The sequence below is a fragment of the Telopea speciosissima genome, chromosome 3 (genome assembly GCF_018873765.1).
Source record: "Telopea speciosissima isolate NSW1024214 ecotype Mountain lineage chromosome 3, Tspe_v1, whole genome shotgun sequence".
NCBI classification, from domain to species: Eukaryota; Viridiplantae; Streptophyta; class Magnoliopsida; order Proteales; family Proteaceae; genus Telopea; species Telopea speciosissima.
Genome location: NC_057918.1, coordinates 58708580 through 58724918, shown reverse-complemented (window position 1 = coordinate 58724918; position 16339 = coordinate 58708580). Strand labels below are relative to the sequence as shown.

The 16339-nt window shown below is 39.8% G+C and overlaps 1 protein-coding gene across 5 annotated transcripts in view; it reads left to right on the top strand.

The window, feature by feature from the left end:
* The window catches only part of LOC122653503 (zinc finger protein CONSTANS-LIKE 12-like), a 47712-nt gene that overhangs the window by 18037 nt on the left and 13336 nt on the right, over positions 1 to 16339 (top strand). For 3 of the 5 annotated variants that reach the window (XR_006331823.1, XR_006331822.1, XR_006331824.1), the window contains exon 4: positions 6582 to 6761. Coding sequence is in view for 2 of the 5 variants with exons in the window: in XM_043847355.1 (XP_043703290.1) it covers positions 6582 to 6708 (127 nt within the window). In the remaining 3 variants the exon portion in view is untranslated. Of the gene's footprint in view, positions 1 to 6581; positions 7140 to 16339 lie in introns of those variants that run through there. The other 2 variants (XM_043847355.1, XM_043847356.1) reach the window with 1 other exon arrangement.

Below are 16339 nucleotides of genomic sequence, written 5' to 3'. Positions count from 1 at the left end.
TTCTTCTGGTGATTATTCTAAGGGCATTGTTACCTGTGAGCACTGTAACAAGCCCTACCACACCAAAGAGAAATGTTGGAAGCTTCATGGGAAACCGGATGACTTTGAAGCAAAACGGGCTGCCAAGAAAAAAATAAAAAACCAAGGCTCATCACACTGAGATTGTTCCAATGGCCCCTGCTATTGACATTGGTCTATCTCAGGAGGATCTACAGGTATTCCTACGTATGCTAAAGTCTTCTGCTACTGACGCTTCTACTACATCAGCTACTGCCAATTCCTCTGCTCTTCCGGTTCAAATTTTACCCAGTCAGGTATCTCATTTGGTGGTCACTGTGCTTCAGTAGCCTCCCATCCTTGGATCATAGACTCTGGAGCCACTGACCACATGACTGGTTCCTCTAGCATTTTTCATCGCTATTCTCCTACTTCTGGGAAGGGGCTGATGGTTCCCTTTCTTCCATCTCTGGAAAAGGATCCATCAACTGCACTTCCTCCCTTACTGTATCTTCTATTTTACACATTCCTAATTTTACTACTAACCTTCTTTCCATTAGTAGTCTTACTCGTGATCTTAATTGCAAAGTAACCTTTTTTCCTTCCCACTGTGTTTTTCAGGATTTGGTGACAGGGAAGACGATTGGATGCGGGAAGGTGCACGGTGGATTGTACTTGCTTGATGATGGCCGTCTTTCTCCACCAACATTACCTTGTCCACCACACCAGAACTCTTTGGTCTCTTCGGAGCTTTACCAATGACACTCTAGATTATGTCACCCTCCATTAGGAACTTTATCTCATTTGTTTCCTACTTTAGTCAAAGAATGTAATAAGAATGAATTTTTTTGTGAGGCTTGGGTTGTGGCCAAACAGACTTGTTCCACTTATTGTATTTCAAATAAAAGAAGTTCTTATGTTTTTCATATGGTTCATTCTGATGTTTAGGGTCCTAGTCGTAAAACTTCTATATCTGGGCATCGTTGGTTTATTTCCTTTATTGACTGTTACTCTAGAAACACATGGGTATATCTTTTACACACAAAAAATCAGGTTTTTTTTCCTTCATGTTTTCAGCATTTCCATAAGATGGTTCAAACTCAATTCCAGGCTACTCTCAAAATTTTGAGAAGTGACAATGGAACAGAGTATAAGGAAGGTCACTTCCAAAAATATCTTGCTGACCATGGTATTATTCACCAGACTAGTTGTGTCGATACCCCAACCCAAAATGGTGTGGCTGAAAGGAAGAACCGCTACTTATTAGAAGTGGCCAGAGCATTGATGTTTGCTCGACATGTTCCTTCCCAATATCGAGGGGATGTCGTTCTCACTGCAGCTTATCTCATTAATCGGCTGCCTACTCGGGTCTTTGACTCCCTTAGTCCGGCTGAGGTTTTACTCGGGAGTTCCTCCTTTGTGGTTTCACCCAAAGTGTTTGGCAGTGTGTGTTATGCTCGGGATACAAAGTCCCCTAGCAAACTTGAACCTTGTGGGTTACGGTGTATTTTTTTGGGTTATTCTCCAACCCAGAAAGGTTATAAGTATTACCATCCCCCTTCACGTCGTACTCTGGTCAGTATGGATGTCATGTTTCATGAAAGCCTTTCTTATTATTCTTCGCTACCTCTTCAGGGGGAGAGTTCTTGTGAAGATGTGTTTCCTTCTCTTGAGATTCCTCTTCCTTTGGCTGCTGCCCCTACTCCTTTGGCCAAAGAGAATCCTACACAGGGGGAGATCATGAAAAATTGTAATGGTGATGTTCCTATTCAGGGGGAGCTGACTCCAGTCCAGAGAACCATTGGTGAATTTTAGAAGAGGATTGACAACTCCATCATTTTAACCTATCAAAGAGGATGTTCCAGAAAAGGGCAACTTCAATCCACTGTAGCACCAGAACCTATCCAGTTGCCGACTTTGGATTCAGATCCTACTTCTCCTGGTAAGATTTCTCCTTCCGACCTACCTATTGCTCATCGCAAAGGTACTAAGACTTGCACTCAGCATCCCATTTTTCGTTTTGTTTCTTATAGTTCTCTTTCTCCATCCTTCGTGCATTTGTGTCTTCTCTTTCTTCTGTTTCCATTCCTAAAAATTGGTAGGAAGCTTCTACAGATGGAAAGTGGAAGGTAGCAATGTCGGAAGAAATGAGAGCATTGACAAAAAATAATACATGGGATTTTGTAGATCTTCCTCCAGGGAAAAAACCAGTGGGATGTAAATGGGTGTTTGTGGTCAAACAGAAGGTTGATGGGACAGTGGATCGATACAAGGCACGTTTGGTTGCAAAGGGTTTCACTTAGACATATGGAGTTGACTATCAGGAGACATTCGCCCCAGTGGCAAAACTCAATACTGTAAAAGTGTTATTATCTTATGCTGTAAATCTTGGATGGGATCTTCAACAATTGGATGTGAAGAACACCTTTTTCCATGGAGAGTTAGAGGAAGAGGTATATATGGATATTCCACCAGGTTTTTCTGATGACACGACCAGGGGTAAGGTCTGTAAATTGAAGCGTGCTCTCTATGGGTTGAATTAGTCACCTAGTGCTTGGTTCAGTAGGTTTCACAAAGCTATGGTTTCTGTGGGATACAAGCAAAGCAATGTTGACCATACCTTGTTCATCAAACGAGTTGGTGATAAGGTAACCATTCTCATAGTTTATGTTGACGATATTGGGGTAACTGGAAATGATGGTGATGAGATCAACAAATTGAAGCACTTCCTTGGCCGTGAGTTCGAAATAAAGGATCTAGGAACTCTAAAATATTTTCTAGGGATAGAGGTTGCTCGATTTGCAAAGGGCATCTTCCTTTCTCAAAGAAAATATATCTTAGATCTATTGTTTGAGATTGGGTTGTTGGGATGTCATCCTTCAGATACTTCCATGGAGGCTACTACAGGGCTCAAAGAGAAAGAAGGTGAACCAGTTGGCAAAGGTCGCTATCAATGATTGGTTGGCAAACTAATCTACCTCTCCTATACACGGCCAGACATAGCCATAGTATTAAAACTCGTTTTGTTTCGGTCAGACCGAAATTTCCGAGATACCGAAATTTCGTCGACGTCGAAATATGGTATTTTTTCTGTGGATGTAAAATGCCAAAAATGACTGAGGTTTTTGAAATTTCCGAAACGAGATGACCGAAATTACCGAGATTTTCGAAATTTCCGAAATGAGATGACTGAAATTTTCGAAAATTCACCGAAATTTCCGAAATATTGCATTTTTCAATTCGATGTTGCATTTCGTTTCGACTCGACCGAGATACTCGAAATTCTTGAAATCTCGATCAAGACGAAACGAGTTTTAGTACTATGGACATAGCTATTGCCGTGAGTTTGGTAAGCCAGTATATGTATGATCCTTATTCCTCTCATTTGGAGGTAATTCTTCGCATCCTATGATATTTGAAGTCTGCTCTAGGGAAAGGAATACTTTTATCTCCCAATGGTCATCTAAAGATTGAAGCTTACACTTTGTTGATTGGGTTGGCTCTACTGACAAAAAATCCATCTTTGGATATTGCTCTTTGGTGGGTGGGAATCTTGTCACATGGCAAAGCAAGAAGCAGAATGTTGTGCAAGATCCAGTGCTGAAGCAGAGTTCCATGCCATTACTGCCATGGCATAAGGAATCTGTGAACTGTTATGGCTTAAAGGATTGTTGCAAGATATTGGTGGTGTTGTCCATTTTCCCATGATGCTGTATTGTGATAATAAGGCTGCCATTAGCATTGCTCATAACCCTGTCCAGCATGATCGTACCAAGCATGTAGACGTTGACTGACATTTCATTAAGGAGAAGATTGAAGCTGGCCTCATCTGTGTTCCCTTTGTGAAGTCTGCTGATCAGTTAGCCGATGTGTTCACTAAGGGGTTAAGTGGCAAAGTATTTCATCCTATTTTAGTCAAGTTGGGCATGTGTGACATATATGCACCAACTTGAGGGGGATTGTTGGATTGTATGGGACAGAATACTGTGGGGGTATTTTGGTCTTTTGTCTTTTATTATGCTTTGTATTAACTCTATATTAGGGTCGGTTATGCTAGGGACAATCTGTCCATGTAATTTGTAGTTATTTATTATAAATACAAAGCTTGGGATCAGGCATTGATCATCCAAGCATTATACTCTAATTCTGATTTGTTAACATTAATATCAAAATTCGTGTTCAATATTTGCCCCATTACAACCTTATATAAAAAGACTCAAAAATAGACTCCTACACTAAAAATGAAAGGCCTAACCCAATCCTTAATCTATTAGGTAACTTAAACTGAGTAGGAAGTTGAAATAGACTCAAATAGAGTCCTAATCCAACCCCACTAAACACTTAAAAGAAAACTACTAAAATCACTTAAATTGAACCATTGGTTGAACCGGTTCAATTTATGAACATAAACACCAAAATAAAACTAAGTCTGGAACTAAAACAACTAATCCCGTATGTAACCTAATTACCCATTTTTTGCATAGTTCGAGACGAGTTTCCCGATTTTTGGAAAAACCGGGACGAGACTGCCTACGAGTCTCAAAAGTGCAATATCTCAGTGAGATCTCGGATCTCGGTTGGATCTCGGTTTCGACCCATTATTTTAACCCACCTGCCACTTAAATACCTTACCTAATTGGACAAAACTCGACATATCTCGGCGAGATCTCGGTGAGATCTCGGATCTCGGGTTGACCCAAAGTTGAGGCTTCGAGTTAAAAAAAAAAATGCACCAACTCGGCGAGATCTCGACTCGTCTCGGTTTTTCCAAGAGTCGAGTTGGTACCGAGACCCGAGTTTTAGTACCTTGATTTTTTGGTCCATAAAAGTGGCCTATAATATAGAAAACCCAATGGGATCAAAGGCCCAACATGTATATAACTTAACCCTAGACTTATTCCCATCAAAATAAGCCTCTTTTGGTAATGTATTTGTATCAAAGTAGGAGGCACAAGGCCCAGATGAGATCCCAATAGAAGTGTGGAAGAGCTTAGGAATCTGTGCTTTATCTTGGCTAACTAAGCTGTTTAATAATATTATAAGCTCAAGGAAAATGCCAGATGAATGAAGAAGAAGCATTGTGGTTTTGATTTACAAAATAAAGGTGATACTATGAAATTATAGGGGAGGGCTATTGAAATCCACTTGAGACAAGAAACCACTATTACGTAGAACCAATTTGGTTTTATGCCAGGAAGATCCACGACAAAAGTTATTTACCTAATTAGAAGGCTTATGGAAAGATTTAGAGATTGCAAGAAGGATTTCCATAGGGTCTTCGTTGACGTAGAAAAAGCTTATGACGGACATAGAGATTAGAGAATTAATCTGACAAGTACTAGAGAAGAGAAGTGTTTCAAGTAAATATGTGGACATAATTAAAGATGTGTATGATGGTGTGGTGACAAGTATAAGAACTGTGGGGGGCCAAGATAGTGAATTCCCAATTACAATTGGATTACATCGAGGATCAACTTAAGACCTTAATTGTTTGCGCTTATCATGGATGATTTAACCAGAGACATTCAAGATGAGGTTCGTTGGTGTATGCTTTTTGCTGATGATATTGTTTTGGTGGATGAGACAAAAGCAAGGATTAACGCCAAGTTAGAGGTTATGGAGATCAACCTTGGAATTAAAAGGTTTTAAGATAAGTAGAACGAAGACTGAGTATATGGTGTGTAACTTTAGTTACACTAGGACAGATAATGAGGTGGTGAAAATTGATGAGAGGGAGATTCCGCAAAGTGATTATTTTTGGTATTTTGGCTCAATCATAAATAAAGAAGGTGATACAGAGGATGATGTTTCATAAAGAATTAAAAATAGGATGGATGAAGTGGAGAGGTGCGTCCGGAGTGTTGTGTGATCGACATATTCCTTTAAAACTTGAAGGAAAATTTTATAAGACAGTCATACGATCGACTATGATGTATGGTGTGGAATGTTGGGTAGTTAAGAAGCATCATATAGATAAACTCAGTGTAACGGAGATGTGGATATTGAGATGGATGAGTGGCAAAACTAGGAAGGATAAAGTAAGGAATGATCATATTAGAGCTGGTTTGGGACTAGCTCTGATACATGATAAGCTATGAGAAGTTGTTTGAGGTGGCATGGCCATGTTCAACGGAGGCCTTTTGATGCTTCAGTATAAAGGAGTGATTTGATTCAGATAGAAGGAACTAAAAGAAGCCAGGGACAGGCCTAACACCTTAGGAGAAGTGATGAGGAAAGACATGCATAGGTTAGGATCCATGTAGCCGACCCCATTTAATTGGGATAAGGCTGAGTTGTTGTAATGCCTTTTGTCTTCTTGCAATTTACTGGCACTATAATACTGTGAAACCTGTATACTAGTCGTACATGAAACATTAAACTTTGATTTTGTTCAGAAATCGAAGACTAGAAATATATTTTGAAGAATGTATTAACATGTTTTCTTTTTTCCACTTTCCCCTATGAGAAACAGCCAATCCCTCATCTATGTGCATTACAAGCATATACTAAGATGTTTCATTTTAAAAATCCTGCATGGTTTAAGTCTTTATGCTCCTAACCGATTTTGCGTGTGTGATCTGTAGGTTTGGGAAACAAATAAGATATGCTTCTCGTAAAGCCAGAGCAGATACCAGAAAGCGAGTGAAAGGAAGATTTGTGAAGGCTGGTGAAGTAAATGACTATGATCCACATGTAGAAAGAAACTGCTGAGACAGATCAAGGGTTCTCTTTCCATCTGCGCTCTGCAGAGATTTTTGATTAAGGTATCAATCATCCCACCTGCAAGAAGCTCGAAACAGTCATGTCCCTGTATTTGAATAACTGGGTGGGAAAAGCGTATGGAAATATGGATTCAGAATGATCTGTTCAGAACTTTTCCGTTGTTCATTTGAAGGTATAGCATAAGAAAATATAAAAAAAAATGAGAGGAAAAAATAAAGGAAAGGAAAATAAAAATGAGTTCTCTTTATATCTAAGAATAAGTTTGGAAGGGAAAGTTAATAAATCTATCTTTTGATATGGATATAAGGCTTTCACCAGACTCTTTTTATTTATTTTGCTTTTCCCTTTTCTCTTGGAGTTACTTCAGATGTTGTTGTTTTTCTGAGTGTAGACTTCATAAATGTTTTTTCTTTTCTTTCTCCCCTAACCCAACGCTCTCAATGTCAGTATGTCTTCAAGTTGGTAGTGCAGTAGAAAGTTTTGGACTCTTGTTAAACTTCCGGAAATGTGGTTAATTATACATGCATACCCTCTTGTAAGTACTAAAGTATTGTATAGTTTTTTGTAGGGTGGTTAGAGGGTGAAATTTATGTGTTTTCTTTATAAAAGTTTATAGTTTTATAGATTCTCACATAAATTGCTGTATCTACGTGACTGCCATTTCATAGTCAGTTTTCCTAAGTTAGAACTCATGCTAGGAACTCATGGCTTGAAGTTTGGTTCTGTTGCTTTCCTCTGAATATAATTTGCATTAAATTTTGTTTATTCAATTCAAACATACAAATCATGAGCATGGTTTGATCGTACATTTTGATCGTTTTAAACAAAATGAGATGTTCTATCCTTGATTTTAAAGAATAATAGAGTGGGAAGTTAAAAATGCTCTACAACTATTGAGTTTTGGCAAATAAAGTGAAAGATGGACAATTCATTATGCCCCAGGCACTGAAGAGAGACAAAAAATGTTACTGGGAGTGGCTTTTCTGCGGTGTTGTTGGTTGTGGAGGCCAGCTGAATTTTTCCTGACTCCCTCTTGGCAATGATGGTGGAGTGGGAAGGGTGTTCATTGGATAGGAGGGCTAATTTTGTGTGGAAATTAATTCTGCTTAAAATCTGCTGGAGAATATGGAGGCGGAGAAATGCATGCCTTATTTTATCAAAGGAAGAGGAAGCAAGTTTGGTGCTGGAGAGGGCTGCATGGCGACCTACGCCATGGCGACCCTCTTTGATTTCTTCTTCCTGTCTCTCTTTCCCTCTTCGATTTCTTCTTCCTGTCTTCGATTTCTTCTTCCCTCTTCGATTTCTTCTTTCCCTCTTCAATTTCTTTAGATTTCTTCTTTCCCTCTTCGATTTCTTCTTCCTGTCTTCTTTCCCTCTTCGATTTCTTATGATTTCTTCTTTCCCTCTTCGATTTCTGAATTTTCTTCTTAAAACTTGAGAAACAATAGAGAAAAAATAAAACATGGCTTGAGTATACATCTATTAACACATTAAAAATAGAGAAAATAAAAAATAAAACATGGTCGACATGCTCGCCATGGCGTTGCGACATGTCGATATATCGACGTGACACCCCTCCACCGACTTGGATCGCCGTGACGCCGTGACAACTATGGTTTGGTGGCTAGTATATCAATGGGATCGGTGTCTAGCTGGTGTTCAATAATTCCAGATTTTTGGGAGGTTGATACTTTCAGATTTTGGAAATAGTGGAATAATTTTGTAAATGGGTTGGGTCATTTTTTGTTTAGCCTTTGGGGTCTTAAAGGGGTGAGATGTTTTTTGGTTTTTTGTGGAGTCTCCTTTGTGGACTTATCTTTTTGTGCAGCATCTTGAGTGTACAGATTTCTCTTATTAGAAAATTATTTTTTGTAACCCTGATACTTACCTCTCCCCCCAAAAAAGGGAAAAATAAAAGAGGAACAGAAACATATTGACATTCTTTTACTAACTCTTTTATGCACTGGTCATGCCGATCTTTTACAAGATCAATAACAATATCCTCTATCCGTCTGTGGGTTGAATTTATGAGCCAATTGATTTGTTGTGCTATTAGGAGTAAGAATTCCTTATTGGCAACCTTGCCTGACAAATTTGTTCGTCATCCATGTGTTGATTTTTATAATTTTATCATGAAATATTGGTTTAAATTACAAAATGCCTCTTGATGATCAAAATATGTGTTCATATACAATTTGTCTTATACAAGATTTGAATGAACGAGTTTCTAGTCTATATGAGCTTACTTTATGCATTATCAATTGTAAACTGTGCCGTCATTGTATCTGATATCCACCTGTTGTTCTTACTTTCTCATGTTAGGAGAATAGTCATACATTGGTTACCCTTAAAGGCTTCCGTTGCCTCATATATATGTGAGTCCCTCCATCCGATAGTTCTAGCTTTTGGGTTGGAAATGTACATGGTAACAGAGCAGGTCCCGATCTTGCTTCCATCTAGTTTTGTTATTGTATACACTGAATTTTGTCACCACCCCCGGCAATGACGACAACAGGACACGGACAGACATCGGTATCTCTCTCTCTCGAGGACTCTTACCTTTGCATCCAAGCTATATCACTCTTTAATCGCCAAAATGACTTAAAAGACCCTTTTACCAAATGCTGAAGGAGGTACTGCTCACCTTCCTCGACCGCAGCGTCTCGGCAAGCTTCCTCGGCGTCGCAGAGCACTCAAGAACCCCTATAAATAGGGGTCCTCTCCCTCATTTGCAACAAACCATCTTTTGGGGGAGGTCCCATAGCCCAGTTTCGCCAGTTTCAATGCCCAAAGCCCTGTTCCGCTTGTCCCAGGGTCCATCCCATCCCCAACTTCAAATCCTTTGGTTTTGTTACCCTGTCCGTAGTCCGAATTGCCCGGGTCCAACTACCTAGCCTATTCCCATACATTTTCTCCTTGAAGCCTATGAATCCCATATAACACGGTTGTTCTGTCCGAAGATCAAGCATTTGGCTCACGAATCTTCTGTGACATTGTTATTCTACCCAAAGTCTGAGCACCAAAACCAACCTTTGCAAGCTATTACTGTACCCAACAAGAGAGAGGTAAGCCAATTGTTCGTCTCCACCTAAGCCGGGGGACATCCCGTATCTCACATTTCTCGCGTTTTTCATTACTTACTGGTTTTGCATTCAGGTAAACATTTCTACTTTTCCCTTCATTTTGGCACAATGTAGACTCTTAAATATTTCCGTTTAGTGTACATAGCATTTAGAATAACAATTTTTGCTTCTTTTAAATAGTTGAGGCATCATGATTTAGCCATGCATGTTGGTATAGGCCTATAGGGCATGTTATTATGAGAGAATATTCGAAATCAAGCAACTAGTAGAAAGATCGGTTTAACTAGGCAAGGTGGGTGCCTAACACCTTCCCACTCTCGTAACCTGACCACTTACCCAGAATCTCTGATTAGACCATATAGAATCAAGGGCTACACCAATTGGGTCATAGGCCCTATTCCTATGTGGCGACTCCATTTCATATGTTGTATGATCCCAATCCCCCGATAATTGCGCAACTCTTCTTTCCGGTCCTCGAAGGGAGGACCATTTGCACGAGGAACGGATGATACATCCAAACACCTTCGGGGAGGGCAAAACCAGACGAACCCCCGATCCCGTGGCGGATCCTCACAGTCATCCGTGCACATGTATACAATTCCATCTTGCCTACACGTGAGGGGAATTGTTGGGAGAATAGTTTCCCATTGGTTACCCTTAAAGGTTTCCGTTGCCTCATATACCTGTGAGTCCCTCCACCCAATAGTTTAAGCTTTTGGGTTGGATATTTACATCTCAGTTTCCAGGTTACAACCCACAAAGATGTAATAACATTTTTTTAAGCATCTATTGGAAGGTTGGCTTATTTTTATCAATGTACAAACATTGAGATTGATGGTGTAGTCTCTGGTTTGCTTTGTTCAAATGGTTGAAAGGTTATTTGTCATGATCAATTTGTTATGGGTGGTAGGATCATTGAGTTTTAGCCTTTTAGGGAAGGGACTGCATGATATTTTCTTAGGTCCTCAACTTAAAGAGGTGTTTGGAGCTTGTAATGGGGCTGAATGCCCATTGTGGGTGGGTATCTTCCCCTACCTCTTTCCTCAAATATCTCAATATTTGTTGGTTGCAGCTTGATGGGGAACTCACCAATGCCGTTTCGATATTATAGTTTTCTGATTTGTGGTGCTCTTATCCACTGCTTTTCTACCCGGTCACACATCTGTAGACCCACACAACCACCTTTCATCTATTGATAAATGGTGATTCTATCCGATCTGTTTAACTTTGTTTCTCTCAGCTTTATATTCTTTAATGCTTCAAGGAAGGATTCAGAACTTGGTGTCATAGTCTAGGTTGGTCCTAGGGAATACCGATCCAGATCATTCTGGATTGGATGATCCAACCAACAATCAGCAGATCCAGACAGAAAAAAAAAAATAATAAAAAGATTGGAGATCCTGCACTGTGCCAAATCAGCTTGTCATCAACTCATTACCAATCTAGATCGGGCTTTAAATTCAAATACCTTTTTAATAAAGTGTGTACCCAGTGCACGAGGCTCCCACCACAGTGGGGTCTGGGGAGGGTCATAATGTACGCAGCCTTACCCCTGCTTTCGCAGAGATGCTGTTTCAAAACTTGAACCCGTGACCACTTGGTCACAATGGAGCAACCTTACCGGTACACCAAGGCCCGCCCTTTAAATTCAGATACCTTTTTAATATTGGTACCAATAATTTTAGAGACCTTAACCAGTTAAGAATACTGTAAAGACTGCATTGACATCTCGAGATTCAGCTTAACTGGCCATATCTCGAGCTACTCAGATTTGGTTACACCAAGCTTATTATGTCTGATGCAGTTAGACGTTGGATCAAATAGGGACTCTTTGTAATTTTTATTTTATTCATGTTGTTAGAATCATAGAAAGGTAAAGAGTCCAGGTTTATTTGAGAATGCTTTCTGTTTTAGATTAGATAGAGGTTAGGGTCAAGTTATGATTTCAGTTTCAAGGTAGGATTAGGACTTTTATTTTATAAAAGGACATGTAACCCAACGATTTGGGACAGATTTGAGATTTGAAAATTGAATGAAAAGGGTTTACCGTGTTGCTGCCAAGAGCTGTGTGCGCAGATTTCTTCTCTCACGTTTTTTCCTCAATCTGTCCGAAGCCTTCCTCTGTCGGTGAGTTTCCCTCTCTTACTTTTCCCTATTTTCCCTTGTCTTCCCTGTTATTTTCTTCTCCTTGTTACTTGCAGAATTTCTGTTTTATTGTTCCTCTTCCTGTAAAACAGTACTGGCAGCCCACCAAAGTCTGAAATTGATTTCCTTCGTGCCTACCCTTTCACCCTGGCATTTTGTGGGATGTTCACAAATTCTTAGACGACTTAGGCTGCTAAATCTGAGACTGGACCCCAAACTGGTTGTGAGATTTAAGCAAGACCTTAAGTCTGGTCCTTTCTTCCATCACCAGATCTGAGTTGCAGGTTTATTTCTTTAAACTTCGAACTCTAGTTGGAGTGATACCTGTTGGATTCAATAGGGTCAAGGGTCAGAAGCCTTCACCTGAAATCTCGCTTGGATTGGAGTCATATTGAGAAAGTTCTCTCAATTTGAAGAAGTGTGGTCTTCTGCCCTGTTGATGCAATCCTCTGATTAGGTTGCACAAACTCGGATCGGGAGAGAATGATAACTACAAAAGCGAAATCTCAATTCTGGACAGATTTGCACTATTGCAGTAAAACAGGGATAACTTCCATTATATAACTTGGTTTGAGGTGCTTCAAATTGGGTTTTGAAGATAAGAGATGGGGCTACAACTTTTGTGAAATACGATTTTATCAAATTTCACACGATAAAGGGTCAAAATGGACCATCAAGGGACTGTTCTTGCACAAGTCTGAATTTGGGAAGGGTTTGAAAATGGCTTCAAGAGACCTACTATTCAAAGTGATCTTTGAAGGGAAATCTTCAACTCTTCAAGGTTGAAGGTGCTAGATCTTCTAGGCTGCAAAAGGGAAGACCCTACTCTTCTAGGAAGGGGAAACTCTTCAAGGTTTCTTTAGAACACTTCAAGGTTCTCATATGATGCTAAGAGGCAACTTGGAATTTTCATTCATCAAAATTAAACGTCACCATCAATTACATGAGGATTGACCACTATTTATAGGCCTTACAAAGCACATAAAAAGACAATCATACCCTTACAATCCAAGGGTTGAAATTATAACTTGCAAAACAAGAAAATAGATTTTTCTATAAAAGATGCTTCTAGCTTCGTAGTCTTCAAGGAAGACTCTTGGGAGTAGTATTCTTTGTAGTCTTCAAGGAATACTCTTGGGAAATGCATGTGAAGAGAATGTACCAAGAGAATACTTGGGAGAAGTGTTGCCACATCATTTTCCACTATGGGAGTTGAAACAATCACCAAGGAGGATGCCACATCATCTTCCACTATGAAGCTTTCCACATTTCTCATTAAGCTTCTATGCTTCTATGGCTGAGATTAAAACTTTACATTGCATAATAAAGACTAAGAAATGTTAGTCATGGGATTGCTTTGCATTATGGGCCAAGCTTAAGTACTAGGCCTTGGGCTAGACTTGAAATTTTGAGCTTGAATACGGGCCGATCGTTTTACAATTATTCGGTGGTCCAAGTGGTCTTGGTTCGGGCCTACATCACCTGTTCTGTGCGCAAGGTTGAAGGAAACCTTTATTGTGGGTTGTTAAAAACACTTTACTTCTTATTTTCCATAAAGTACCCCTCCCTTCTCCAATATTTCTGTTTAGTCCCATACCTTAACTTTTCTTCCTAGTTTGTCCCTAGATTATAAATAACAATCCTATCATATCCTCTTCTCTCTTCTTAGTTAATCCTTGAAAGTTTTGGTTATTTACAATTGTGCCATTGCACCTTAGATTTGAGTTATCTATTATTTGAGTGGGCCCATAAGCGATTTGATTTGGGTTTTAGAACCCTAGATATGCATCATTTGGTATCAGAGCCGAATTTCTTGCAATTACTAATCATGACGGGTCACAAAATCACAAATTCTGAGTTGCACAAATTATATCGGGAATTGATTGAGAATCAATAAAAGAGTGGGGCCAAGCTTGAGGCCAGATTTGAGAGGAATGAGGCTAAACTTGACAAATTCATGGAAGAGATTCTTGCTTTTATGAAGAGAATTGACAACTAAGTTGAAGCAGGAACATCTACACCACCTCCTCTGTTTCATACCTTACGGATTAAAGATATACCTCAAAGACATCAACTTAATCCAATTATACCCTAGGACATCACCCGACAATTTTTTGATAAAGACTATGACATCAAAGTTGAGGTTCTAGAGTTCAGTGGTGAAAAGGGGGGTCAGAAGAAGTTCTTGATTGGCTTACCAAGGTTGAAAGGATCTTTGCTTATAAATCCTTTCCGGACGAGAAAAGTGCGAACTTATCCTCACCAAGTTTATTGGGTATGCATGTTCATGGTGGGATGATGACACTCAAGGCTTATCAGGCGACTTAGACCTGTTACTAATTGGGAGGTCATGAAGTAGATTCTGAACAAGGAATTCGTTCCTCCTAATTATGAGAAGGTATTGTTTCACAAATTGCTCACATTTCAACAAGGTAGCAAGGATGTGGATACCTACACACTAGAGTTCCACAAATTATCTTCGAGGTGCCGACTTCAAGAGACACCAACATCGGGTCATGAGATATATCAACAAGCTAAATACTGAGATTCATTAGAGTTGGTTAACACTGTTTTTAGGTCCGTTGATGTGGCAGCAGCTTATGCCAAGATAGCTGAAGAGAAGTACAGTTATCTGAAGAGTATGCTCAAGAATCCTTCAGTTTATAGACCTGTACGACGGATTGAAGAAAAGAAGCCCGAATCCCGTAGAGTGGAAGAAAAGAAGCCGGAATTTAACAGAGGCAATGATTGGTTGAAAAACATTATGTGCCGTAATTGTGGAGGTCATTATGGCAATAAATGTTCCAATAAATCTCACTCCATAATGTAGCAGACAAACAACCAATAAAGAAGGATGATGATGATAATATAAATTCATACAGATAATCATTTTTTGTTAAAATAGTGATAAAAATCCATTGATCCTTTCTCTGAGGGGTCGAAGAAGAGAAAGAGAAGAAGACGAAGAACAGGAGTGAAACAAAATTTGCAAAAGTAAAAGATATAGACCAACTGCTTGGACTGCCTTGGCATATTGCTCTCTGACCAACTTCCAATTATGCATCACCAGTTCAGCTGAAGGAAATAGCACAAATGGTTTGAGAAAGTTTTCTGGAAGATTGTTTTACAGTTGGTGGAGTTTATGACAGTCGTAATATGGGTGTAAGGGTATTTCTGCCATTAGGGTTTCTATATTGGTGCCCTAGGGTCATTATTGTACTTGTACCTTCTATCACTTTATTATAAATAAAGGTGGCTAGTGTTAAAGATATAAGTTAGTTTTTTCCCCAAATCTCAACATGGTATCAGAGCGGAGATCCACATTGGGATTTGTGCCCAATGCCAAAACCCTAGTTTATCCACCTCCCGATCTCTCTCGATCTTGTTTGTCTCTCTTTCCTCTCGTGACTCTCGCTTCCCTCTCTCTCGCGAGTCTTGCTTCTCTCGTCTCTCACCTCTCTCACCTCCTTCCCGCGGTTTGCCTTCTTCCACCCTCGGTGGACTTTTTTTGTCCCACCGAGGGTCTTCCTCTTGGTTGTTTCCCATTTTTTAAATCAGATCCCTTGTGCTTCAGTTTCAGATCTGGTTTTTGGTTGCTGCAATTGATGTAGCATGTGTTGGTGGTTTTCTTGAGATTGGTTCGTGATTACTTTGAGATCAGCATTCATGGCTGACATTGAGACTTCTACTACATCAATTGTTTCGGAAGGAGGGAGTCGTGGATCCCATGGTGACTTCCCCTCATTCCCTGTTAGCTGCATCAAGCTGAATGAGAGCAATTACTTGATGTGGTCAAGATCTTGCTTTCTATCCATTGATTCCCGAGGTTTTTCCAGGTATCTTACAGGTGAATCTGAGAAGCCTACGACGGCTAGTGCACGGTGCACCCTAGAAGAAATGGAGTTCTGACAACTCCCTTGTTATGTCTTTTCTTTTGAATTCGATGACCCCCTACTATTGCATAGGGATATCTCTTGATGGATACTGCAACCAAAATCTGGAAGGCAGCCAAAGACACATACTCCGAGGTGGGGAATGATGCGCAAGTTTTTCGGTTGAGAAAGAAGATCCATGAGACAAAGCAGAAGGAGATGTCCCTTTCTCAATATTATTCTGAGTTAAAAGTTATGTGGCAAGAGCTGGACTTTTATGAAGACTTTTGGACTGTTTGTTCTACTGATGCTACTGCTTTCAAGAAACGTGAAGACAAGCCTAGAGTATATGATTTCTTGGCTGGTCTGAAATGTGGAGTTTGATTAGATATGGGCACATGTCCTTAGTCGTGATCCATTCCCATCCTTAGAACAAGCTTATTCAATGGTTCAGTCTGAAGACAGCCGTCGTTTTGCCATGTTGAAACCTGTCACTCAGGACAGATCTGCTCTTTATTC